The following is a 26644-nucleotide window of genomic DNA, read 5'->3' as shown; positions in this document are numbered from 1 at the left end:
TTCCATTGCACTGGAACAATCTAAGAAATGAATGTAACTAAATTCAAACTGTACACTTCAAGGTATCTCATTAATGAGGTGCAGTGCTCAGTCACAAAGCTAATTGATTAGTTTTATTTCTGTGACAGGAGTGGGACACTAAAAGGTGAGATGGGGAGGAGAAGTCAGCTAAGCCTTTGAGTCACAGAACGGCCTCATCCCTTTGATGAGAAGCGTCAGATTAATCTTCATAAATGGTCATAATTACTTGTGCCTGGAGCTCAGCCAAGTCATTCCAAATCAAAATTAAATCATACAACTGATTGCATGTTCAGTCTCATCTCCAATGTTAGAACCACCACAGCCCTGCAGAAACCTGCAGCCATTGACTGTATGTTTGTAACAGGGTAAAAGATATTTGCCTAAATATTGACTAGGCTAGCCTACTATTTATTCATTATATTTTTCCTTAAATAATAGTTTTACCGAAGTTTTACTGAAGCTTGCCTATCCAGTTGCTGTTAGACACCGAGTTGCTTTGGTAATCCATAAATTATCCTCCATTCTTCATTGAAGTCAGTTTGAACTATAATCAGCAGACCCAGCTCTAGAAATCTAATAGGATTCCACTATATATTTAGGAAATAGAGGCTAAGGAACAAAATATTTGTAGTATAATTTTATTCGCCTAGAAACAAAGAGTCAAAAGTCACAGCATGGAAGTTCATTTTATTTTGTAAACTCATTTAAAAGATGTCCATGTACAAAAGAAGGACATTTTAACAACGTAAATGCAGACAAAGGAAACTATAAAAATTCAACACATTAATAAAAAGTTGAGTTTTTATTTTCTTTCTTTCTGCATAATTCCTTGCATCTTCCATACCAGTCTACAGGCAATCTTAAGTACAGTTGTTAGAATCATTAAAATTCAAGAGGCTGAACATAAAACCACTTGCTCTGCTAGAGGAATGTGTTGCTGGAAGATCCAACCCCTGCAGCACATTAGCTAGAAATAAGACAAAAGACTGAAAGAACTGGCTGAAAGGCTTCTAAATAGTTATTGCGCATTCATCGGCTGGGAATTCACTTTGCTTTCTGCAAATATTTAGAATATTCCTTAGGGAAGTAACAGCGTTAGACTGAGCGGTGCTTTGTCAAATGATCTATGTTCCATCCAATGCAGGTTCAAAAATAAAAACATCTCTGAAGTAAAACCATTTCAGTCCCAACAAGCGTTCATTGTGCACCACAACTTACAGCAGCTACAGGACAAGCTCCTGTGACACATAATTCAGTCTTCAGTATTGGATACTCCTGACTGCAAGTTTGGACTTCAATCCTTGAGACACTGTCAGTGAAAGGTCAATTAAAATACCACATTTCTTTTTAATAGGGGCTAACTTGTCTCTGTTTCTCCCCCAACGATGACCCTCAGGACTGAACATTTATTCTTGTAACCACTACTTGAGGTTTCTGTAGAATGTTTTCTTTCCTGTGTCCTCCACGCAGGCTGGAGCGCGTTGAGTGTTCCTCTCTGCTCTTCACTGAGCAGAGTTTTCCAGTCAGAACAATCGTGTCCCATGTCACTTGTTATACTCCATTTCCAAGCCTAAGCATCCCAACTTGCAAGACGTAAGTAAACGTCTCACGATTCACAAAGAGCAATTCAAATGCCTCGAGTTGACACGCTTCCGAGGTTTGGGTTTGTCCTCCCGTGCCAGGACGTAGTGCAAGAACCGACCCCACCAACATAAGGCACTTACCTGTGTTACACGAGCGAGGGGGCAAGAGCTCTTGGAACATGCAAGTCTAGAAAGAGTCTCACCAGAGCAAACACGGGCTGGCGCGGGCTCCGGCGCTTCCCTGCGCTGATCAACCGACGGCCACTCTGGAACCGCGCTCACATCCTCCCGTTGGCAGCCGCTTCGTGAACCTTGGATTTTTGATGATCGTATTTCACAGAAACAATAAGGAAAAGCAAGAGGGTTGCTCCTTGGATAGCGGCCAGCAAAAAGAAATAATAGTTTAATTGGCAGCCATTAATATTGCCTAGAAAGGATTGGGGAGAAAAAAAAAAATCAACATTAATAAAGATGATACAAAAAAGCTCCCAGTGCAATGCAGCATTCGAACTATGCTCATAAAAGCCAGTAATTTAAAGCCTTTGCCATCTTCACTAGATATGCTTTTAAGGAGCCTGGAGAATACAGTGAAGTGATAAGGCTTTAGTCAAGGAAAAAATAATAAAGTCTCTTATGTTCTACAGCTTAATTGAAAGAGGTAAAAGTATGATTGTGATGTTTTTGGTCCTGTATATACCAGAGTCCCCTCCAGCAGGCTTTTCAGCCCTGCTTGGTGCTGGATGGTCCTTCTGGAGGCCTGGAACGCCCTTCTCTGCGAAGGCAAAGAGGAAATCGAGAGAGTCAAAACCCAAATGCTACTAAGGAAAAAGTCTGGCAACTCTGTACATACAAAGAAAGCAATTACTGAGATTTTCTCTCAGCCTGCTTTTGGAGTAACGTTTAGAATTCATTAAACCGTATGTGGTTTCTTTTTGGTTCAATTCACCTTCAACACTCCCTCAAAGTTGTTATAAATTAGTGATTCATACCACATTAAATAATGTTAAATTAGGAAAGCTCATTGCTAAAACATTATTCCTCTATTAAGAAATGAGCACTAACTATTGCTGTACTTCCAAGAACAATCTATTGTGGCTCATTTCCAACATGCCACATGAGCCACAGCCAATTGGACCATTATGATTATCAAAAAGGTTAGAGAGAGTAGCAATTGTGAAGTATACATCGATCCTAACAAGCTGTGCATGCAGCACGCCTATAAATGTTCAGATTCAATTACTTTTAATTACTGAAACTTAAGATTCAATTAAATGAACTTATAATAAAATGCAATAAAAGTAAAAGGAGTTTTTCCTTGACATTTAAAATACAATATACATGTGAATCTCCATTTGAAGAGCAGACGTGTATAAAGAATAGTAATTATCCTTTATGAGATGGGATATTAAACCCAGGAAATCTCAGTTTTTGTCAGACAAACAGCAGTGGCAGGAACCACCACTCGAGTGCCAGCAGAGGGATTTGCTGAGCAGATTTTGGAAGCAGTTACCACAAACCACAGACACTTGGTGCACGTGCTTGTGGGTATTACAAAGCATCTAATGAAAAAATCCAATTCATTCATAAAAACGATTCCTTACAATTCCCACCCTAGAAGACCTAAGAAAATATCACATAAATGTAATTTGTATTAAATTATTATCTTCCCACTGAGCTCTTATTAACTGAATTATCTGTATAGAGAATTGCAGAAAAAGATGCTTTGCTGATTTTGAAACTAACTGGGGGAAAAAGTCTCAAGGTGATCAGATTTTCATGTGGTGAGGACACGTCCATGAAGTTAAGGCTGCTTGTCATCTTGTGCAGTTTTTTAAAGAACAGCTTTAAAACTAAAGACAACAATTTGTGGCACATGTACTGTTCCAGACAACACCACTGTTTGGTAGCATACAAATCAAGCTTAAATGGCAAATTCCCTCATAACAAATTAAGAACTCTTCGCACTCCTTCTGTTGGAACTAATTAGCTCATTGATGACGGTATGATTTTCTGAAATTCCCAAGGTGCCACCTATCAGTGCCAATAATTAGTTTTAGCTTCAGCTGGCAATACAGAGCAGATGATACATTGGACTCTTTAAGAGTATAAATAGCCAGCAGACAGAAATGCAGAATTAACTCATGGTAATTCCAATGAAGTCTCTTGAAACTAGGAAGCTGAATAATATGAAGAGAGATGGGTACATTTTACTCCCCATAACTGCAGAAAGTAATTTCAGTACTTTACAGCAAATATATTCTTCTTCTACACATAATTGAAATAGTTTTTACTAAAATGCAAAGATTTACAAGTCATTTCTAGTGATGAAATGCAGTCACAGCTGAGCAGGCAGCTGACAGGCCTTACAGAGGCAAAATACTCCCTGTGTCTCCCCTGCTTTCCCGAGGGCAATATATCCTTTGCATAGTCACTTTACTTCACACTTACATGCAAGATACAACTTGGTCTTTAACAAGACAGTAGACAAATTGATATTTTTAAAATAACAACGGTTAAAACAACAACTCACCAGCTCCCCATGCCTGATGTTCCGCTGCCTTCTACCTTACAAACCACGAATATACTGAAAATGACTTACCAAAGTCTGTGTGATTACTCATCCAGCCAATTGCTTTAATAGACACCAGTGCCAACAATCCAGAGCCAACAAATGAGCCAATCCCCGAAAAGAAAAAAAACAGCCCCATGATAGCACTCTGCATGGATTTGGGAGCAGCTGAATACGCAAATTCTAGACCTGTATTAAAAGAGAAAAAAATGCTATTGGAAGAGCTAAGAAATAACATTAGTTTGTTCTGGTTTTGGCTTGCTGGCCTGTTCTTTTTAAGGCTTGTAGGACTTCAACTTTAAAATATCCTTACTCAAATTTCAACCAATAAAACATATCAGTAGCATCAATTTGAAAATCTGTGCTACTGAATTTTAGTACCGCCAGAACACACTGAGCTGGGCTCTGCCTTGCAAAGACTAATGCCGTGAATAACTCTGCTTTTTTAGAATAATACTCCTGTCAAAAATCAAATGGGATTATTCACGAGAGACAGTCAAATACATTCTTAGCAGAGCTTTTCCTCTGACAGGTGAAACACTTGTTTCAAAACAGTCTACTTCATACTGAAAATTAATGTTACCTCACCTAACATTTTTCTTGGCAAAGAGAACATTATAGACCTGCAAATGACACAGCTCTTATGTCTTGCATAACAAAGCCGTGCTTTATTTTCACCGTTAATTCTATTTGACTTTTGCTAGAAATGCACTGGCGTTTCTTTTCAATAGCAGGGCTAACGCTCCAAGCCAGAAAGGTCAGTTTGGGTGTTGCGAGGGAGCAACTTTGTTCTTGTCAGAGAACCAGAACTCTATTGTCGCTGCCCCAGCGGCCTCCTGCAGCGCCACCCCCGACACCTCTGATAACCAGCACCCGCTTCTCCTTTCCACCCCAAAACACCTTAGAATGAGCCACCTGCGACCCGCCTGTGATTCTAGAAGGGAACTGAAACGTTGGTGCCACTTGGCTGGGGAGCTGCTGTCAATTTGAACCGTAAGCAGAGAATCGCTGCAGGGAGACCTGCAAACGGGGAGGGGCAAAATTACATTTATTTCGAAAATTAAAAATGTATTTTTCTTTCTAGTCTTTGCCACTAATATAACAGTTCAGGTTTTTCAAGAAGTATTTATCTGGCCAATCTTACTAAAAGGAAGAAAAAAATAGAGTGCTCTCAGGATACATTAACTTGGTTCTTAACCTCTTGTTAAGTTATAGTTGCCACAAGCCTCCAGTGTATCAGCTGCATTTTGGTCACCAGGCTTTTGTACGTTCTGTCCAAGTTAAGCTCAAATATGTCACATGAAAGGATACTCTCCTGTTCATTTCACAGCTCTACTGGATGCGAGTGGTACTGCTGGAAAAAGATCCTAAGACTAAAATCAAAAACCAAAATGGGTGCAACACCATGCGCTTTTTGCAACAAAACAAGGCACGCTTCTAAACTTGAATAATGTTTCCAGCAACCCTAATATTTAATTTAGCACAAGGAATATAAAATCTTTGCCTTCAGAGATGGTTTCGCCTGCTGGCAGCCATTGATAACGATTTCATGCTACCTCAAATGAGCAGTTTGGAAATGAAACCTTCTAGTTGGTGTTGTCATGTGAGATTACAATGGCCCGTTAAATGAGGTGGCTTTAAGAGGATTGACAGAATAATACAAAAGATTAATGCAATGTGTGTCATCTTTTCAAAGGTACCTCAAGTGTGACTAATGTGGCTTAATAAGAATATGCTTAGTTTTGCAGTAAACAAAAAACAAACATGTCTCTGCTCTTATGATATACAGTCGCTTTTTGTTCACAAGAAACCTTTCCAAATCACTATAGTTTTGTAACCATTAACACTTCACTTAATTTAAATCTGAATTTCATAGCACAATAGATGCCTTTATCAAGTTTTAATAGCAAATTAGTGAAGTATACTCCATTAGGTCTTGAGAAGCCTTCTTAAAGATAATAAGAATTCAGTTTAGATTAACATTCAGAAGGCAGGAAAAAAAAAAGCTTTGTAAAACAAAACAAATTAAAGTGTAATACACAAAGCAATTAAGTTCTGCATAGAATTTCTGGTTCAAAGGAGGAGAAGCATTTGCATTTTTCCTAACATTGACCAACAGTTTTTGAAGTTCTAAAGCTGTTGGCAGAGACTCCGCAAGTGTGGAACAGCAGGGTATTCACATAAGAATCGTGTACTTTGCATCTCGTGAAGTCCACTAAAGCAGCCGAAAAAAACAGTCCTCGGTTTGGAGTTCAACAGAGAATGCATCAAGCCCTTGACCTTTCTACAAGCTGCAGAGAGGTTTGTTATTTGTTCCTTGCAAACACCTATAAACTAGAAACGGTGCCTGACAGAGAAACGGAATGCGTAACAGGAAAGAAAGGTATTTGTTTTTGCATTAACACTTGCATTGCTCGTAAGTCATCTGTTTATCTGAGTAACTCGACTAAGCAAGACTTCCATTTTCAGATTTCCATGTGGTAGATTTGTGATGGCTACTGTTCCCACGTAATAAATGTACCGTGATCCAGGACAGCGGTGACTATGCAGGTACGTCCTCCAGCAAAGGACAGATACCAACTGCTCTGCTAAAGCATCCTTCCCATTGCAGAATCTAAAATGTTTAGCATCGTGGGTCTTAGTGTGCTTTAAAGACAATGAACGCTCCCCACATCTTACGAGTTGCTTATTGAAGCAGATCAACCGAAGGACTTGCCACCTTGTTTTATTCCCTGACAGTTGCGATGACAGGAGAACACATGTAACCAGAAACCTGATGCAGTAAAGTTCTGTGTTCCACTAAGAGGGGAACAAACGGGCCGTGTGACAGCTGGGGCTGCGGCCAGCGAGATCTCACAGAGCTAGAGAATCGCGTTTAACCCACTGGGCCTGCCCAGAGTGAGGAACGAAAGTAACCTCCTGCCAGGGAAACGAAACCAGGAAATTCTGTCATAGGAACTGAAGAAAAAGAGCTGAATGGATGATCTTCAAAGTTCAACATTCTGAAACAGTATTTCAAAGTGTTATTAACTCTAGTTAAGCAAATACTAAATGACTTTTAAATCAAGTCACTGGAGGAGTTCCAATATATTGCATCAGGTGGCTTTGTAATTCTATTTAAGTAGTATCAGAATAGCTACTGCTATGATCAGGAAAGGTTTCTGTTACTGGTAACTGAGCATTGCTCCCAAGCACTAGATCTGCAAACACTGTGCTAAGAGATTCACAATGGCATTGCCCTTGTTTAGTCACAGTAAACCAGTGGCAAGCACACCCAGTGCCAGCAGATAACCTGCCTTTGCTTTCCTCCTGCACGTGAGCCCCGCATGTCTACGAAACAGAACAGAAAATAAGAATATAAGAGCAGCGTAGGGGAAAGGGACCTGGGGGCCCTGGGGACAGCAGGGTGACCATGAGCCAGCACTGGGCCCTTGTGGCCAGGAAGCCAATGGGACCTGGGGTGGGTTAGAAGGGGGTGGTCAGTAGGTCAGAGATGGAGTGGAGCATCTCCCTTATGAGGAAAGGCTGAGGGAGCTGGATTGAGAGTCACATAACTTCTTATTTCAGAGATGTAAAAACTCAAGTAACATGAATTTAAACTGGTGATAAATCTTTCTAATGATGTTTTTTTTCTTTTTCTAAGAATCCATCATTAATGATCGATATGAAAGCAGATTTAAAACACACGAAGACTCTTACCTGCTATACTTGCAAATATTTCACTGAATCCGATCAGCACGTACTGAGGAATCTGCCACCATATCGGCAAATCTGCGGCGTGGTATGTAACGTTCCCAATTGTCTGATTAATTGTTTTCACCTTCACAATTTTCAGTCTGTTGCTTTCCAGAATTCCTACATGGAAAGGGAGGGGAAAAAAGATTGATCTAAGATACAAACATTGCTTCTTCATGTTAAGAATTAAATTAGGATTCAGTCCTGCATTGCAATTACAGATTATAAACCAGGACTACATACTACTTATCTCCTAACATGACGCATTTCAGACTACTTTTGCTATTGTTATATCAAGACACAGAGTTCTTCTGCAATAGAAATAGTGATTATATTCATATTCAGTAGCAACAATGATACAGACACCTAACCCTTTTCCAGATGGATGAGCCCAGAGGTTTCTCATCCAAAAAATGGTTTTGGTTTCTTTAAAGACAATCTGATTTTCACAAACTACTACTTTGCAGTGTTGAACCATTGCATCTGCCACCACAGTACTAACAAATTACAGACCATTTTTCTTATTGAAATGGCTGTAGAACTATGAAAACCCTCTAGGAATATGATCATGACATTTATATGACACTTATAATCTCAGGAGATCCAAAAGCTCATTACAGCTTGATTTACAAGCAACACACTGCATAGAAAGTACTTCATGTAGAATGAAAAACAGACATCATATTGTAAAATATAACCATTTTTAGCTTGCTCAACACAACAGTTTAGAGTAGAAAGTGAATATCAAATAATGCTGTAGCGGTTTTGCTGAAGTTGCCCAGATTAAAGGACTTGCCTTATTGTTACATAAAATTCACAGAATAGCTAACAGTTAATCAAACTCCCTGCTTCACCCAGGAAGGACCTCTGTGAAAGGAGTTAAAATGGAAATACAGCCCAAACAAATCATTAAGATACTTCCAAGACTGAAAGTTAAGATATTAACATCTTCATGCATTTACGATTTTAATCAGTATCTCTCTCTGAGGCAGAAATGGTTGACAGTGATGTTGTAATTTAAGAATATTAAAATGTGGCTTCTTTAAATATAATTTAATGAGAAAATAAACATTTTCTGAAACATATAAACCAACAGCAGCTTCCCCTCTTGCTAGAAATAAACAGTTTCCTATGCCCCAAATTTGTTGCAACTGAAGTTCTTAAATTCACGTGATGATGAAGGGATGTAAAGTTACTCCAAAAGGACAAACTTTCCAACCAGGTTGCAGATAATCACCCAAAGAATTCACCTTCTCAGTTTCTACAGTGGAACAAAATAATGCGTTACATTTGTAGCTGAATAGAAAACAAGAAGGCATTTGACATTTTTAAGACTTTTTTAAAGCCTTCTGCTCTATGAAACTGTTTCCCAACTCAGCTTGAGATGTTATTTTTTCCCCAGTAGTAATAAAGACAGATATTGCTGCTGTTGAATTCACTTCTATGTGAGCCAGCAGGTTCTATTTAAAGAGTTGACATTTAATTGTTTTACATCTTCTTCTTCTACTGGTAGCAGTGTCCTAAGTAACACACAATCAGAGAAACAGACCTGTTTTAAGTTTAAATGACTTTGCTTTAAGAACTTTATTTGACCGCGTACAAAATGACCTTGGCTTAATAAGGTAATTATCTTTCTCATTGAGAGAAATCTTAATAGCTGTATAAAGTGTCCTTCTCTCTAAAATATAGGAGATTACAAGTGCTGAAATTAATGTATTTAATGCTATAATGCTTGATCAATATGTTGACGGCAGTGATGCTGTGTGAAGGCTCTGGGTTCCATGACGCATTGCTCAGAGGTGTTCGGTTCCACACCAGCAGTGCTTAACAACTTTCAGTCATCTCAAAGCAGCTGATTTATGGTTCCACAGTTGCCATTTTTTCCTTTCATGCTATAGCTAAGTTAGTTTACACTACAGTAATTCCCAAACATTAAGGTAGGGAACAAAAAACCTAAAGGGGGAGGAAACTCTTGGTCAGCCATAATCTAACTTCATTATTTCAGATAAAGGGAAAGGATTTTAGGTGAAATTTCACTTTTTAATAGCTGGAAGTCAGACTGTTTCTTACCTGCAGCAAACGCAGAGCACATCACAAAGAACATCCCAACGGCAATCCTCTTCAGCGAGGAAGGGAGCAGGCCGTTCCTCTTCAAAATGGGGTCCACCAATTTATCTTTTAAGGGTATTAGGATAAGAATAAGCACTGCATCAAACATAGTCAGCCAGGCTGCTGGAAACTGAGAGGCCAGATGACTTCAGTTAGCGATTTCAGATTTACAGGTTGATTTGTTCTATTATTTTGCAAAGGAAAAGATATTTTTCACGAGACGCTGAGATCCAAAATAAGGCACAAAGAAAACTAAGAGTGTGTGAAGATATATAAAAATGTCCTGGTTTGAACAGTGTGATACTGTACTATGCATCATTCCGACCCTTTGACCCATGATACAAGCACTGCTTGATACATGTGGTTTTGATGCAGATTCAGTTTTTGATTTCAACTAAAGAAAACATGCTTTTCAGTTGTTTTGCCCTGCTTACCGTATGAATAGAGTTGCTGTCATTTGATATTTCGGGAATTTTCAGATGGAGACTTTGCAATACATACGTTGTCTGCATCTAGCATGAGGAAAGATGAGTTGATGTTACTTGGACAAGGAGTACTGAGAACACAATATTTTTACATTTTTAATAATTAACAAAGATTATACCAGAGATGAAATGCTAATATAGCAAACCAAAAAGAATTATTGATAGAACACTGCAAGGTTTTTTAACCCTTACATTTGCTTTTACTTAAAGCACAAAGAATCATTCATGTGACTTTATAAACAATTTCTGCATAGTTTTGCCCCAAACATATTTGCTATCCTAATTTATCTCACTAAGACAGAAGAACCAGAAAGGAATTAATTAAAATGAAACCCAGACCTCTTGCCCTGACCAATGTGAATCAACTGCATAATGAAACAGAGTGCAATATTTAAGATATGTTAATTTGTACAACTGTTAATTTCAACTATCATTTTAATGACTTATTTTCCTTTTTATTATCAAGCCAAAATATTTGAAAGTATTCTTAGTAGCCACTTTTCATCCTTCAGTGTCAGGGTAAGTTTCATATTTATGAAAGAGCCCCCAGAAAAGTGTGAGATGAGATGAGATGAGATGCTCTGGCATACTGGTAAGCTGATACAGCTTTCCATCACAATTTTATCCAGCAAATAAATAAATTCAGAAGCAGCTACCACCATGCAGTATTATTTTTGCAAACATAGTATTATTAAAATGATTGCTAAAACGCAACCCCAGGGGTGTGAAAGACAAGTAGTTAACATTATTGAACACACAGGTGCTAAACAAGTCGAACTGTCCATACCAGAACTCTGAAAAATCCACTTCAATATTCATCTTCTCTAGAGTCATGCTACTGAATGCAAACTGTAAGTAAACCTATAGAACAGTTTCCCCCCAACAGCTTTTGTGTGTTTCCTCCAGGTAACTGCTCTGGGGGGTAATTTTCCAAAATGAGTTAAGATTTATAACACAGGCTCAGAACTGCAGAGCTAAAGCCCCAAGAACTTTCAAGTGCAACTGGGAGAAGAGGAAGTTATGGCTCTTACACTAGAAATCATGATTTTTAGACACATAAAATAAAAATGTAACCATTTGGAACTACTCACCTGAAAATACACTGTCCAGTAAGGTATTAAAGCCAAAAAGACAGGGATAATCTTGACGAGAGCTTTCACATCTTCTACTTTATCTTCTCTGAATGGGCCCCCACGGGACAGCTTGGCCATCTCAAACAGGCTTTGCTTGCGAGGCTGCTGAAGGACTCCTTGGCCTTCGCTTTAGAAAAGAATTTGAAAGGTTTAGTCAAACAACAGCAAAAACTGACATAATGGGCAATCTTGTGACACTTCCTTTCATTATAAAAAGCTCATACATTTCCAAAACAAGCTATATAAGTTACAGCAAAACAACTAGGCCAGAATGGACCATCAGCAGATGAAAGCACAAGCTGAAAACTTGCATTACAAAGGTTTCCTTATTTCCCATCTTCCCCCCACCATGCATAAATAACCGGCACTGCAATTTGCAGAAATTAAGAAAGAGTATCACAAAATAGAGGTTATTCTAATTCATTGAATAGTTTTGCAATCTGAATACGTGAAAGCCTGTTGCAGAGGAGGCACCTGACATCCCTCTGATCAGTGACTAGATTCAGCCACCAGGTTTCCATGGGCATCTCTTAAAAGTGGAGTAACCACTTGGAAAGCAAAAAGCTAGTACACGTTTCAGCTGCTCATCAGGCCCCTCGCAACATTAAACGCAGATGATAGCATTTTCAAATTAGAAGACGTCCCATAAACATATATGAGCAGGGAGGAAAGTTAACTAATGCTTAAAAGCATCGTACTTGGGTTACATTACACTTTCAGAAGCTTTTCACTGGCAAGACATAGCATTGAATTGCAAACAGCAGACTTGATCTTACAACCTGGAGATCCAGTGATCTCAAAACATGCCTCTATTTCACCCCAGAATATATCTCCTGGACTCCAATTTTCCCATTCTGGTTCTCAAAGCAAAATTGCTTATTCTAGTGTGTTCTCTAGTGTGACTTCCTACCAGCTAGTTTGAACTGCTAGTTGCAACTCTTAGGCTGATTCACTGAGTTCAGACTATACAAAAGAGCTCTTTACAAACCTCTGAGCTGATCGTTCCACGTGTCTCTTTCTTGAGCAACAAGAATATGCGAGGATTTTGAACATGTCTGTGAAGGCACTCCCGTCAGGCGGTTTGGTGATGAAGAAACTCTGACCACATAAGAAAACCATGAAGGAAATCCCAATGCAAACCGTTGGGATGCTATATCCAACAACAAAGCTCACGTTCTGTTGAATGTACGCAATGCCTCCCAGAGAGAGAATAGCTCCCAAATTAATGCTCCAATAAAACCAATTAAAAAATCTTCTTGTGGCTTCTGGACCCCGATCTTTAACCTGGAAAAGATTAAAACCAAGTCACCGAATATCTGAAGAAAATTAAGCCTGCTTATTAAAATTCAATCAAGTTCAACACATTGAGGAGTTTAAGTTTAATTTAGAGTCATACTGAAATAAGTGTTTTGGGCTTACCATGGTATTGGATGAAATGACACCTTCCTGAGCTACCCCATTATCTCTGTGACCTTCTACAAGACCGAGATAAGGATTAAAAAAGTCATAGAGCAAGGTCTGTTTACTATGGTTTAGTCAAACTCCTTACAACAGGAAAATACAAACAATATGAGCGAAATGCCACGGCTAGAGTGCAATGCTAAAAAATACCACTGTAGTAAAACAGTTTCAAAGGTGCCCTGAACTTGAATGAACATGACCAAGTATCTAATACACACAATTTATTTGCTCTAGGTAACATTGTTTAACAGATGAGCTCAGATTCAGACATTTTCCAGAGAATTTAGCACTTGGACAGCTGTCACTTATTTAGATCACCTCCTACTGTGTAATACCCAGCCCTGAGTGTCCAGTTCCCTGTTCTGCATCGACAAACCTTACACAGCTGTTTTCCCCACTAAATGGGACAGCACATCATTCGCCAAGAACACTAAGGAACAATCCAGTAGTGCTTCTACTTCAAGACAAATACATCACGACCCTACAAGGAGCATCCCAATTACCCTACATTTTCCTCTTTTAAACTACAGGGAAAATTCTAATTAAAAACAAACCAAAAAACTCCCAAAACCTCATCAAAACTCCCCAAAAGCTACACAAAAAACTCCCACTGAAAACCCCCACCAAAAAAAAATTCGAGGGAAATGAGCAACTCTAAGCATTGTGGCCACAGCTGCCTTGTCGGTCATTGGCCACACATCAACGCTGCTGCTTTCAGGTGGGTCTCCAAAGAGGAAATAAAATACTCTGGCTACTTTCAAGACATCTAGTTCAACTGTCAGAAAGAAAATCTACCCTAACACTTGAGTTTTCTACAGTTCACAAGGTGTTTTTCTTGATATATCTGCTAACTGTACATACAGTTAATCCAAATGCAGAAAGAGCAGCACAGTTACACTCTGAGTTCCATAACTGGGACCTGAACAGCACTGGATTGCAAACCAGTAAAGGAATAGTTTGAAAATCAAAATTTCTAATGCAAAACACTTACATCAGAGTGATTTTGGTGAGATGAGATGTAATTACGACCACAGTTTTCATGATAAAGGATCCTGAGTGCCGGGAACACTATGTTATGGGAATTGTGTAATCATTAGGTTATTTACAGCCGCTTGGAGCAGAGGACACGCCAGACGTGTAAGTCTGCACTACAACTCCCTAAAGTCATTTACGATACGTGGTTAACATCTTACAATTAAAACCAAATTTTAAATGCAACTATAGCAAAGAGTAACTAGATCTTTAGCTACAACACCTGATGAGAAGTCAATCACAAATACCTGACCAAGGGCAACTTCCAACTCTGAGACCTCATTCTGACTTAGAACTAAGATGATCACTTGCTGAATTAGCCCTCCCCTGGATTTTTCAACACCAACATCTTCCTTAGGAGATGACCCAAGTACTAACCCAAGCAGTCTGTACGGCTTGGGACTAAAAATATTACACTGCTCAAATATTAAGATTGTATTGGATTGTCCTGATTTTTCTGTAAAGAGCCAGGCATCTATACAAACATCATTCCTTGTCCACAGTTCTTGTGTTTAGATGCTTTGCTTTGTCACAAAGTCATTTCCCAGTACAGCCAGGTTGGTTTCAAAGACATGGTTCTCCACACAGTCTCTTATTTTTGCCCCAGTGAGTGCCCGTCTGGTGCCCAGCATTCCACAGTGACATCTGACACCATCTGCTCATGACCGCCAGTATTTCCTAAACCCCAACATTTCGGAGTTCCAGTATGTCATTATGTTCCCTCCCTCCCTCCTCACATCACAACAGATCCGCAGCTATGACCTATTTGACTCACAGAAACGGAAAAAGGTTATTTAAAAGTTACTGGCATAAGCTGTTTTCATTTGTTGGTGCAATCAACTGACAGTCACAAGTGACCAACGTAACAAAAACCCCCGAACTTATCTCAGCCAACTATGTGGGCAGCCACACCACAGAGCAAGGATGAAAACGTAGAAGTTCGCCCTCAGCCCACAAAAGTGCAATGCCAACGGTTTCCCACGGTCAAATTTCCATAATTCTGACCAGAATTCCAGCACTACAGACACCAGTTATTCTTTGGGAGCATCTGCAGAGAGCTCGGTGACAGAGCTGTACAGTACTACTCAGCTGCTAAATCATTTCAAAATTTTATACTAAAATTTAAGGGCTGTTTCCTCTCACTCATGTCATATCTGTCTCTGTCAGAAACAAACGAGTACTGCCCATGTGAATGCCACAACTTCGGTTTTCCATCTGAAGTCTGCAGAGTCTTGGATGCCCATGGTTTCCTAAGAAGTTCAACACCAGCAACAAAGTAACTTGCAGTTAGTGACCGTCAATTCTTTCTATGTGATCCCCCATCCTTCCCCCAGAGGCTGGAAAGTCTAAGTTCTACAAATAAATAAAGGCTGAAAATCACTCTAATGGTAACTTTACGCCAGCAGTTTCCAATAGCACCCTGCCTCTGGCCATGCTACTGTGACAACGGTTTTAGCAAATCTAGAAGATTTTTGGCAGGTTTGGGGCTGATACATCTAATTAGTAAGATGGCAATTCAAAAAGAAGATAATACCATGGGTTAAAACTCGCGTGTCTAATCACCATAACCCCAAAACAGGTTCATCTACAATCAGAAAAATGATTATAGCTGATACTAGATCAGTGATCTACTACTAATTTTGGCTCCAGTGCTGAAATTAAACCAGCTTTCACAATAATGAGGGACAGTCAGATTGTTTCCTAACAACAGAAAGTCACAAACTGCTAGAGAGCACAGGAAGTGACCGCAAAACACTCGCTCTTGAAAGGGGAACTGGAAAGTGCCAGGTTGTACATATCACATGATTGTGAACATGTTCTGAGAACCATGGGTTCAGATTTAGATCTGTACGACGGATGAATCTCCAACTTCTAGAAAAACGGCCCTTATTTATAACCACAGTTAAGTAAAGCTGCTCTATACCTGGCTTGTAGTAAGTGTTTTTTTGCTAAGCTGACTGGCAGAAGTTACTCTATACTAAATCTACTTGGTTACTTGTAACACCACTTCTAAAATCATCCATTTGACAGAAATGAAGAAACTATATCTTTGTAACCTCAGATTAAAAAACATATAGGAATTTAGTTTCCAGATTTCCCCCAAGTTACTATTTTCTTCTAAATTAAAAGCCCCCCTCATTATATTTGAGTCCTCCACACAAATTATAGATCATCTGTTAAATCAGAAAAATGTACATGGTAATTTTAAAGAAATCTGCAACAAAATGTACTTAACAATATCTGAAAGGTGGTTCATGTCAGCTAAAGTACACAACATAAAATTCCTATTTTCCTTTGTTTGGTATTTAAGGGAAAGAGGACAAATCTTATCAGCACACATCCAGCCAGAACACGTTTGCATTGTATTCTGACCTCCCAAGAATGTGACTCTGGGAGAGAGACTTTATTCTCAGCAATACATCTCCATCTGCCCAGCAGTTTGCCACATTCCTAGGGAGGGAGACGGCACCCAGGAGGGCCCAAAACTGCACAACAAGGTAAGTGGTATGCTGTAATATATTTAACAATAGATAAGCCAGAAAAAAAAAGAGAAGGAGAAAAAAAAAATCAGTCCTCAGTGGAGCTCTACTGATTCTTATGAACCAGAAAGGAGTATTTCTTTTGCTTCACCCTACATAAATCACTGTGAATTATCTGCAGACCTCGCCAAAAACTGTTTTCTGTGAAATCCTGGGGGGAAAGCCTTTAAAAAATCCAGCTACAACAGCTACACTTCCATTGGCAATGGTTCTTCTTTTGCTCTGCTCCTGTCATTATTTATCTCTTATATTTAACGTTCATAAAGTGTTCCAGGGATAAGCAGTCAGTTTTGAAAAACACTTTACAAGATAAAGTCATATTAAAGCTATTTCACTTGATGGGCTTATGCTGGCTTAAACAGAACCAATACATTGGGGACACACAATCCTAGGCTATAATAATGTTTTATATTTATATACTGCCTTTCATCCAGAACTCTAGAACTTATAATATATGAAATGCCAAAGAATGATAAATGTAAACTGCACAACAGAGAACAGAGGTATGTTTTGAAAAGATATTGTGGTGGATCCCACCTCTCACAAAGAATTTCATGGCATTTCTGTCACCTGCACTAACCAGAACTTAATGGGCCAGTAAACAGACATACAACTGGATCGGCAGTATTTTCCTTGCTTTGTCATCAAGAACAGTTTGGTTAGAAGAGCTGCTCTGTATCTAATTGATTGAAATTCTCAACTATAGAGCAGAAATTATACACCAACATCCACAATCAGTATACTACCTTAGCATAAGACTGAAAAAAAATGAATGCAACAGCACATTCCAGTTGATACTGAACTATGAACTGTCTCTCAAATATTTTCTGTAAATCTACTTGGTTCTGCAGTGATGACCCAATGAGTGATATCACTGAAGTGGATCTGAGTAAGGTCATTTGACAGGACATGTCCTTCTGAGAACAGCCCAGGTAATACGTTTATCACGTTGAGAGCACCTTCCCACCCGTCATGTGGCACAACATAAGCCTGCACAAAAATATCGCTCAAGGGCAAACTGCGGCACACAGAGAATATCTAAGGCATAAAAACTGTTCTCTGTCCTTCATTTATCTCAGGATGATAAAGGCCTATGACCACTGCTCTAGAAGGCCCATGGTATCCTTGTCAAAGCTAAAATGTATATCAGATATTTCGCCTGATGAGCTCTGAGGTCAAATTAACTTAATAGCTGTTAAGTATTCAACCCAGCTCCTGAAGATGGTGATGGCTTAGCCATTGCAGGCACCACAGGTAAGGCTGGGCTATCAGGAAACCAAGGGTCTTAAGAAATCAGGCGCCACACAGACACCAAAATTATATCTAATGGGGTACAACTCAACAGCTTGCATTACACAGGGAACACAGCTGGATGATCTGATTCCCTCTGAGACTTAACATCTCCAGAGCCGTGAATCAGTAGGTGCGCTGTCCATCCCACCAAGGCAGCCCCCTCTGAATGACTGACAGCCATCCCCTGGTTCACCTCAGCACCCACACACAAGCTGTCAGCTGCCAAACGATACTTGACCTGGTCCGCCCCAAAAGGGGTGATGTTGGCCTTGACCGACCCGACGCCCAGCCCCACGAGGACCAGTCCGATGAAGGTGGCGGTGGCACAGTAGCGGGTGGCTCCCACCTGGGAGCAAGGTGCCACGGTGGCGTTGGCCGCTGGAGAGGAGCAGTTCTGCACCGGGAACAGGGGGATGTCCCCGCAGAGGCCCTGGCGGGTGTGCGGTGCGGCGATGACGGGGAAGGCCAGCATGCCCAGCAGGTAGAGCGCCATGCTCAGCAGGATGGTGCCAAACTTGCCCAGGAGGGCGTCGGCCAACCAACCGCCGAACGGCGACACCAGGTAGGTGATGCCCATGAAGAGCAGCAGGGCCTGGCTGGCCTGGGCCCCCTCCCAGCCGTAGGGCGGCCCGTTGAGGAACAGCACCAGGTTGGAGGTGATGCCGTAGAAGGCCACTCGCTCCAGCAGCTCGGCCAGCAGCACGGCGGCGCAGGCCAAGCGCCGCCCGTGGAACGCGCTGGTCGCTGCCCGCCCGCGCTCCCCGCTGCCCAGCAAGGGGCTGCGCTCGCTCGGCTCATTCTCCTCCATGGCGGCCCCGCCGCGCCGCCCGGCCCGCCCTGAGGAACTTCGCCGCGGCCGCGCGGCGGGGCCCGGCCCGACCCGCCCACGCGGGGGGACGGCGCTCGGCCATTGGCTGAGAGCGCTGTCGCTCCGCCGGTAGCGCCGTCACATGGGCGGCTGGGCCGCAGGGAGCGGCGGCTGAGGCGAGACGGGGCGTGGCAAGCGAGGGGGCGTGGCGTGGCGGACCGGAAGCTGCGGGGCGGGGCCGGGCCGGGCCGCTCGGAGTTACCGGTGGTGAGGGGAGACCGGGAGGGCCCGGCGGGGCCTCCTCAGTGCTGGGCTGAGTCGAGTCGTGCGGCCGGTTGCGCCTCGGGATGTGCAGAGCTTCGCTGGGGAAGCGGGGCGGCAGCTTTCCCCTCGCGGCCTTCGCTAGGATGCCGGGCGGGGTAAAGCGAGGGGCGGGGGGGCGCTGCAGCAGTGATTTGGTGGTCGTTGTGCATTAGCTCGGGCTGGGAGTTAGGTTTTAGGCATCAACTGGAGCTGTGCGGCTTTATTAGTGACACAGCCTCAGCGCTGGCTTCCATGAGAGCCCTCATTTTCATAGTTTTATTCAGCAATAATGAAAGCAAAGTTGGAATGTGGTTTCTTTCCCTACTTTGCTGCTCGTTGGAAAAGCAAAAGCGAGGATTGTCCCTGACCAGCAGCTGTTCTGCAGACAAACCCGAACGTGTGCTGGAAGGGGCTCTTGCCTGTGTCCTGCTGGGGTGGCAGGAGAACCAGGCTGGGCTGGCTCTGACCACCGGCCTGGGGTGGTACCGCCCTGGGGGAAATTCGGCTTCTCCGAGGTGTTCCTGCTGTAATAATACATCATAAGTACATGTGGAGAATGAATACTGTGATTTGAGTGGAACAAAATGTACTATGAGAAAATATACATTAGTGGTTGCAAGTTCAGAGCCCTGAGATGTTCTTTTGTTTCACCATCACATATATTGAAGTAAAGATCATGAAAGTATGTAATTCCCTTCAACAGCAGGTCTTGAAGTCATCACAATGACCAGAACAAAGTGGGAAAGATACTCCTGGTTGTGTGTTTTCAATGACAAAGGTAGATTCATTGACATCATGTAGTTAAACCCAACATCTAGGTATGACTTAACATTTTTGGAACAGTTGGTAATTGAGCAAGTGATGCTTGTAAAAGTAACTATATTCATTTAATGATGGGCCTTTGTAAATAACATGCCATAAAAATGACTCATTAAATATATTTGCTCTTTTCAGTAGTTAAACCCCATGACAAAGGACAATGAGGAAAATGCAACTAGCTGTACAGAGACCTCTTTTTGTGAACTACTGTAACATGACTGGTTCTGTAATTAAATTACGTTTCAGCTTTGCCTAGCTTAATACAGTATATAATGAAATTCGGGATTATATCTTCTAAGGGGTCTAGTAGTATTTCCTGGAGACTGCAAAGTAATTAAGCATATTTTGCGTTATTGTGTGTTTCAGTAAATGCAGTTACCACATTCTATGCCCTTCATAATTTACTTTAGTGAGTGGGGTGAGATTTTTATATTGGCCTACCCAGCAGCTCTTACAAACACCTTGCAAAGATGAACAGTGTTTGAAATGTACATTATAAAATGTTATTTAAATCTTCAGGCATCGAGAAGTAGGTACTCTCACTAAAATTCAAGAGCTATTGTTGTAACAAGAACACTCTCTGGAAATGTAGCAGTTTTACAAAGGTGATTTTTAAAATTTTCCTCCAAAAAAGAACGCTTAGCTACAGTATATTTAAAACTTCTTCATTAAGGTACATCTGTGATCCTTTCTTTGAATACAATTAATGCACCTGTGTGTATATAGTGATATATTAGTGCATGTATGTGTTTTCAAAGACACAATAATACTTAGTGCTGCAAAGACTTGTAGATTTCTGTTAGTCAAGGCCTATATAGCATAAAGAACAGTTACCATAAGTAGTAATAAAATGTTAGGACCTCTTTGACTGTTTCCTTTATTTCCTCTTTATTTCCCAGTTGATTGGTTAAGTTTCCTCATTTGTCTTATGGAGCAGGCCTTGTCTTACTTTGATGTTTGCGTTTTTGTCTTTGTGTTATACACAAAATGTACTGGACGGCTGTTGTCTGGTTCAGGCTGTTTCGAGTACAGGGCTGGAGCAACAGGGCCAGGGGGGGTTTTTGGTTGGCACACACACTGCCAACCTCCCTTGGTGCGATGCAGCCGGATGAGCTGTGGTGTGTGGGGGAGACCTTGGGAGCAGCGGGAGGGTCTGGTAGGAAAGGACTTGGAGTAGCAATGTATCAGGAGGCATCAGCTTCCTGCAGTCTGTTTGATACACAACAGGTCCGTTTGACGGACAGCTGGGCAGCAGTGACCAACAGAGACGGCTGGTGCTAGATTTGAGGGTGGTTAAGTGCTCTCAAAAGCCCAAATACGCTTCATATAGACCACTTACAGTGAAATAAACTTCAAGGGTAGAATCCTGGCTGGATTGACAAAAGCCCTCAAAATTTCAATGGGGATTTCGTGCCAGAAACGCTTTCTAAAGTGGCGATGAAAATAGCGTGGTCCTGCCTACCTTTAGATTAGCATTTATGCTATTTTTAGCATTTATGCAAGATTTGTTGCTCTGTTAATTTGTAGCCATCTTTTTTAGTTTGGATGGAGTTTAAAATGCTCTGAACAATGTTGCGCTGAATTATTTCCAAGTGGTAGCTCGGTGAGATGCAGACAGCTGAACACAGCTCTGCAGCACGAAGACCCATTAGCAAAATGCGAGCCAGCGCACTGAAGTGCTAACAATTTGCCAGAATACCCTTCAATATATATCTTTATCACTTCTAAACCCTCAATTCCAGAATACCTGTCATCCTCAGAGATTCACACAAGTTTTTTGAAGAACTACTATTTTTAAAAATCATTAATTTTAAGAGCCTTTCTCTGTATGTGGCATATTTTTCTCCCTCTACCTGACACTGTTGACTGGAAAAGTAATTTAAGCCACAATGACCAGGCCCTGCAGTTAGCAGACCACCTTTCCCTGTCTCCTACAGCCTTGGGGAAGCACAAGCATCCATGTGGCCCTGTGGTGAATTCCATCAGGGAACCTGGCCATGTTATCAGTATACAGGCAAAAGAGTGAGGTTTGTTAGATCAAGCCCTCCTTCTCACGGCCACAAATGTCCTGCATGTGTTCTCAATGTTTCTACAAAATGCTGAGTTAAGTTCAAGGCCATGGATATCTACAGTCAACCACCTGGCCCCTATCAGTTTCCCAACAGACTCCCTGAACTGGCCTCTCGGTCTTGCTGCCTGCTGCCCCACACATCTGCTCGTAGCTGCTGGTTATAATTGGGGTTTATCCTGAAGACTGGCTCGATAATTTGACATAACAGTTGTCATGATCCCGAGTTTGGGCTCTTCCTCTTTCTCTTCCCTGCGTTGTATCTTTGGATGGTGCCTGCTGCCGTGGAGGCTGTGGTTCCCCACAGAGCTTTCCCCTGCTCTGAGACGCCTTTGGCTCTGCTTCAGCAGATGGCCAACCTGATACTTCGTGTGGTCTTTGACCACCCCGTTGCCTTGTTCTTTGGACAACCGCATTCCAACAGCTTTTGTGGTTGTTGGCATTTTACCCACAATTAGTTTTCTCTCCATCCCCGCACTGAATACGAACCACCTCAGGAGATCCGTGGTGACCGTGGTGTAGCTGAGGAACCGCCTCAGGACACCGTGGCTGATACCAACCCCCTCCCCTGGTCATCTTCTCAGGAGATCTCTGAGGCTTCTCCGAGGCCATGATTTGACCACATCATCTTTGTGGCTGTTGAATGAAAAAAACCACAGCGCTAATCAGAGGTGGAGGGAAGGGACCCGAACCTGCGGGCACCAGGCCAGTTTGTGTCTGTAGAAGTGCCCTCTGACCGGGCCCCTCCCGGGAGGGCTCGGAGCCACCTGGGCGGGGTGCGCAGGGGCTGTTTCCGGGCTCCGCGGGGCCGCCGGCAGGTGAAGGAGGCGGCTCCCGGCCGGGCGGGCAGGAGAGGCCGCTATGAGGCTGCTCCTGCTGGCGTCGCTCCGAGCGCAGACCGGCAACGCGACCACCGCGGCCAGGATACAGTGAGTGCCGTCCCCGCCGCGCCGTGCGGGGGAGACGGGACCGCGCTGCCTCCTCACCCGCTCCCTGCTCGCCCCTGGGGATCCCGCCGCTCCTCGGCGAGCCCGCAGAGAGGCGGAGCCGGCAGCGCATCCCCTCACACCGAGGCCGCCGCAGCGCTCGGAGGGGGCTCCGCGGTGGGGCTGGCATTGTGGGGCGGAGGGGGCTGGCGGTGCGGGGCTGAGGGGGCTGAGGGGGCTGGCGGTGCGGGGCTGAGGGGCGGCGGGTCTGTCCGCCATGCGCTGCCCCCGCCGGCGCACGGAGGCGGCGTCTGCGCCGCGGGGACGGCCGGGCCGGGGGCGTGCGAGGGGACGCGGGGCCTGCTGGATGTGAGGCCGAGCGTGTGTCCGGGGGGGCGGCCCCCGCCGCGGCTTTGCTGCGGCTCTGCATGGGCAACGTGTGCCCCGTTTGCCCGTGCAAGGGAGGGGGAGAAGAGGGGTTTCCCCCCAAAAAAAACCCCACGAAACCAAACAAAAGACCTTTCTGCTCAGGGCAGTTTGCTGGCGCATGTGTCCCCCCACAGCCGCCCCACCGAGCGCTGGCACAGCTGGTGCTGGTGCTGCAGCGGGTTTTCTGAGTACCCAGAGTATGAGAAGTCCATGTGGAAAGCTCTGAAGTGAGGAGCTTTCCTAGAGCTGCTCCAGCAGTGCCCGTGCTGTGGGATCAACAGGCGGGGGGTGATGGACAAGAATCTGTAGAGCTTCCAGATTCTTTGGGCTGACAGAACTGCATCAATACCGACTATTCGTAATGGCCCCATTTAACGTTTTCGGTGAAATGTTGTAAAAGGATGTGGCTGATAGCATTTCTGAGGGCTTTGCTGTGCCTGTGAGCTTTGTTTAAAGAAAAGAAGGTCACTGTAAAAATGAAACCATTTCTCAATGGTTTTGTCCTCTTGAGGCCCAAAATAAGGACTTGGTGGCTTCTTACCTGTCAAAGAGTTTAGTTGTTTTTCTCGGGATTAATATATTCTGCTATTTAAAATTTTCGCAGATCTTGATCTGTATATTATACGTTATACAGAGAAATAGTCCTCTGACATGGTTTAAGTTTTCACACTAGTCGTGTCATACCAATTTCAGTCTTTTGTGCAGGGCTACTGTATTGTATAAGATAACAGTGGAACGTACGGGCTGCCTCGTGTCAGTCACCCTGGCATTGAAAATATAAAGCAAATGGAGCATAAAGACCAGAGAAAGCTGAAGTTTTCTTTATTTTAAAAGAAGAATTATTGATAAAATGTTGAGATAATTATGTTCTAATGTTTATAATACACATTTTTTTACCTGTATGTCAGCAGAGTTCACGTGTGGTAGTTTGTGTGGCGTTCTGTATTTGCGTTCATCTTTTTCTCACTGGATAAAACTACTTATTCTTGGGGATGTCTGTGGATGTTTCTCCTCCAGAAGATTATTTCTTCAACCTTTACAAACTAAATATTTACTTACCTTCACCTTCCATGTCAAAATGAGGGAAGTCAGACAAACATTTAGACTGTGGAGCCATTCAGAGGTGAACTAATGGAAAGCTGGTTTTGCATTATTTCTAGTTAAACTAAGCCTGAATAAGGCAGACAAACACATGTCCACATATTATTTCAGTTTGTCTTTTAACTACAATGAGGTTGTGATCATCCTGCATCGAGATATGGTGGTTCAGCAGGGGAACCAGCAATTTTGGGTAACCCTCCCCAGCTGTGACTGGTGCACGGTGGCCTGACCTGATGTGCTTTAGTACAGAAGAAGGCACAGACTCAGTGAGATTCAACAGCCCAGTTAACAGATGGTTTAACATATTACCACGTTAACGCAATCATTTGCAGCTGTGTGAACACATCTGCAGTGATCTGTGTAGAGTACATGGACTTGCTTTAGCATCCTTACCTTAGAGAAAGTGGATGCTACATAGTGAAAGGTCAATTTAATTCATGCTCATAATAAAGGATTCTAACAGAAATAATGTTTAAGATTTGGTAATTTATGTAATGTTCGGTTGCTATCTGATCACCTACCATAAATTTTTTTTTAGTAATAATATAAATGAGCCTGTTTAGGAAAAAATGATCAAGAAAAAATGAAAGAGTATCAGCTAGCAATTAAATCCATCTTCCTCACTGAAAGGCAATTCAAGTGACCGCTATCACTAAAACCATCCTGTATAGGTACTTCCATCTAATACTGGTTTTCTTAAGACTTTATGCCATTTGAAAAAAAATATATATATCTACATGTATGGCCAAAAGCTTGGTATGTCACTTCTTGCACTGCTCTGCCATACCCAAGGTGAAGTGCATGTGGTAACCTTTGTAGTGTGTGTGTTAATACCCATAAAATATATATTCCAATTAAGGTTTGGCTTCAGTTGCATCTGTGAACATGCTCATGAATTTATTTATTCAATTTTTTTATTGAACCATGGCAACTTTTGGTGAAGTATAAATGAAACAATGAAGTTGTCTCTAGGTTGGATGCTTGCCAGCGTAGATTCATTTTATGGCTTAATATCACTGGGTATACTATGTTTATGATATTACAGCTGTTCCTATAACTGCTTAATCTTTTCATAAATAAGATACTCATTTCCTGAGTTTAAAGTGAGTGGTGACAAAGATACTAGAATCTAATTTTGTTAGAAATCAGCCTCCTAACCCAAGTGATATAATGAATGTACTGTGGGCTTTATTCGTATTGGTGTGCAAAATCTTTATTCACCTTAAAAAAACTATGAGGGATGAGTAGAGAATAAAACACTAAGCAAAAGTCTTTGGTTAGGCTGCCATTCTTCAGCCATAGGAATGAGCTCAAAGAAGGTGTCAGGAAAGAAAATAAATGAATATTCTCTGCCAGTTTATAGGCTCCATTCATCTTTTATTGCTTGGTAGTAAGGAGGAATAGAAATCTTGAATTGGTTAATTAGAAAGATTTAGATGAAGTATTTGATCAATATGTAAATATCTTTTCTAGAGGGAGAGTTTGTTTCAGGTCTCGTTTGAAATTGGACAGTGGAGGTAGATTCTGTAAATCTCCAGGTAACCAACTGCGAGAGAATTAAACCCACAAATTCAGTAATGCTCATCATTCCTCTTTACAGTTATTTTTCATCTTAGACATGTATTGGAGTAATCCTGAGCCCCAACTTTTCATCTGCTTATTCTTGCCTTATCTGCTCCCATTGGACAGACAGAGGAGAGTGCTGGTGCAGCAGATCTCTGCTCCCCGTGGCCGTTCCATGGCTAGTCCTGTTTATAAGGCAGGGTTAAACTTCGCAGAGTGATTTTGTCCTTCTAGAAGACAATTGCTGACTTGAGAACACAGAGACAGAAGGATTCTCTCCTCATTTGCACTCACATTTTTAATTTCTCTTCTTATTCACAGGGAATTTTATTCATAGTTTGTTCATGCCAACACAATTTGTCTGTGTTGCTTAAAGGAGACGTTTGAGAGAGAAATAAAATGAAGAATATTTTAACAAGTGTGAAAAAAAATACAAAGAAAACAGAGAAGATCAAGCAGAGTTTCAGCTCTTGTAATTCCATCAAGTTCAGTGGGAATTGCAAGTATCCAGCTCTGGCCAAGTCTCGGAAATGCAGAAGTGACTCTGCTCGCTTAATAAGCTTTGGATTGTGCTGTATAGATTTAGCAGCAGTTGTTGCATAGCTCCTTTACAGAACAGACAGTCCATGGAAAGAGTTAATTAATATTTTTGGATGAAACCCATTT

The 26644-nt window shown here is 42.1% G+C and overlaps 2 protein-coding genes across 6 annotated transcripts in view; one reads left to right on the top strand and one right to left on the bottom strand.

Annotated features, from left to right (window-relative positions):
• Positions 1–688: 688 nt before the first annotated feature.
• On the bottom strand, positions 689–18830 carry SLC15A4 (solute carrier family 15 member 4). The gene is made up of 8 exons (XM_082066171.1): positions 18200–18830; positions 12624–12919; positions 11594–11762; positions 10452–10529; positions 9979–10147; positions 7873–8028; positions 4204–4362; positions 689–2031 (listed from the first exon to the last, which is right to left on the bottom strand). The coding sequence occupies exons 1-8, from the start codon at positions 18767–18769 to the stop codon at positions 1883–1885; spliced, it is 1746 nt and encodes a 581-aa protein (XP_081922297.1). The 5' UTR covers positions 18770–18830; the 3' UTR covers positions 689–1882.
• GLT1D1 (glycosyltransferase 1 domain containing 1) overlaps positions 17528–26644 on the top strand; it is a 42856-nt gene continuing 33739 nt past the window's right edge. The window contains exons 1-2 of one of the 5 annotated variants that reach the window (XM_082066173.1): positions 19007–19036; positions 19776–19850. Coding sequence is in view for 1 of the 5 variants with exons in the window: in XM_082066172.1 (XP_081922298.1) it covers positions 22821–22888 (68 nt within the window). In the remaining 4 variants the exon portion in view is untranslated. Of the gene's footprint in view, positions 17601–19006; positions 19037–19066; positions 19189–19235; positions 19851–22770; positions 22889–26644 lie in introns of those variants that run through there. The other 4 variants (XM_082066175.1, XM_082066177.1, XM_082066174.1 and 1 more) reach the window with 4 other exon arrangements.

The sequence above is a fragment of the Streptopelia decaocto genome (genome assembly GCF_964273445.1).
Source record: "Streptopelia decaocto genome assembly, chromosome: 15".
NCBI lineage: Eukaryota > Metazoa > Chordata > Aves > Columbiformes > Columbidae > Streptopelia > Streptopelia decaocto.
The sequence above is the reverse complement of the archived record's forward strand: the minus strand, read 5'-3'. Positions and strand labels throughout refer to the sequence as shown.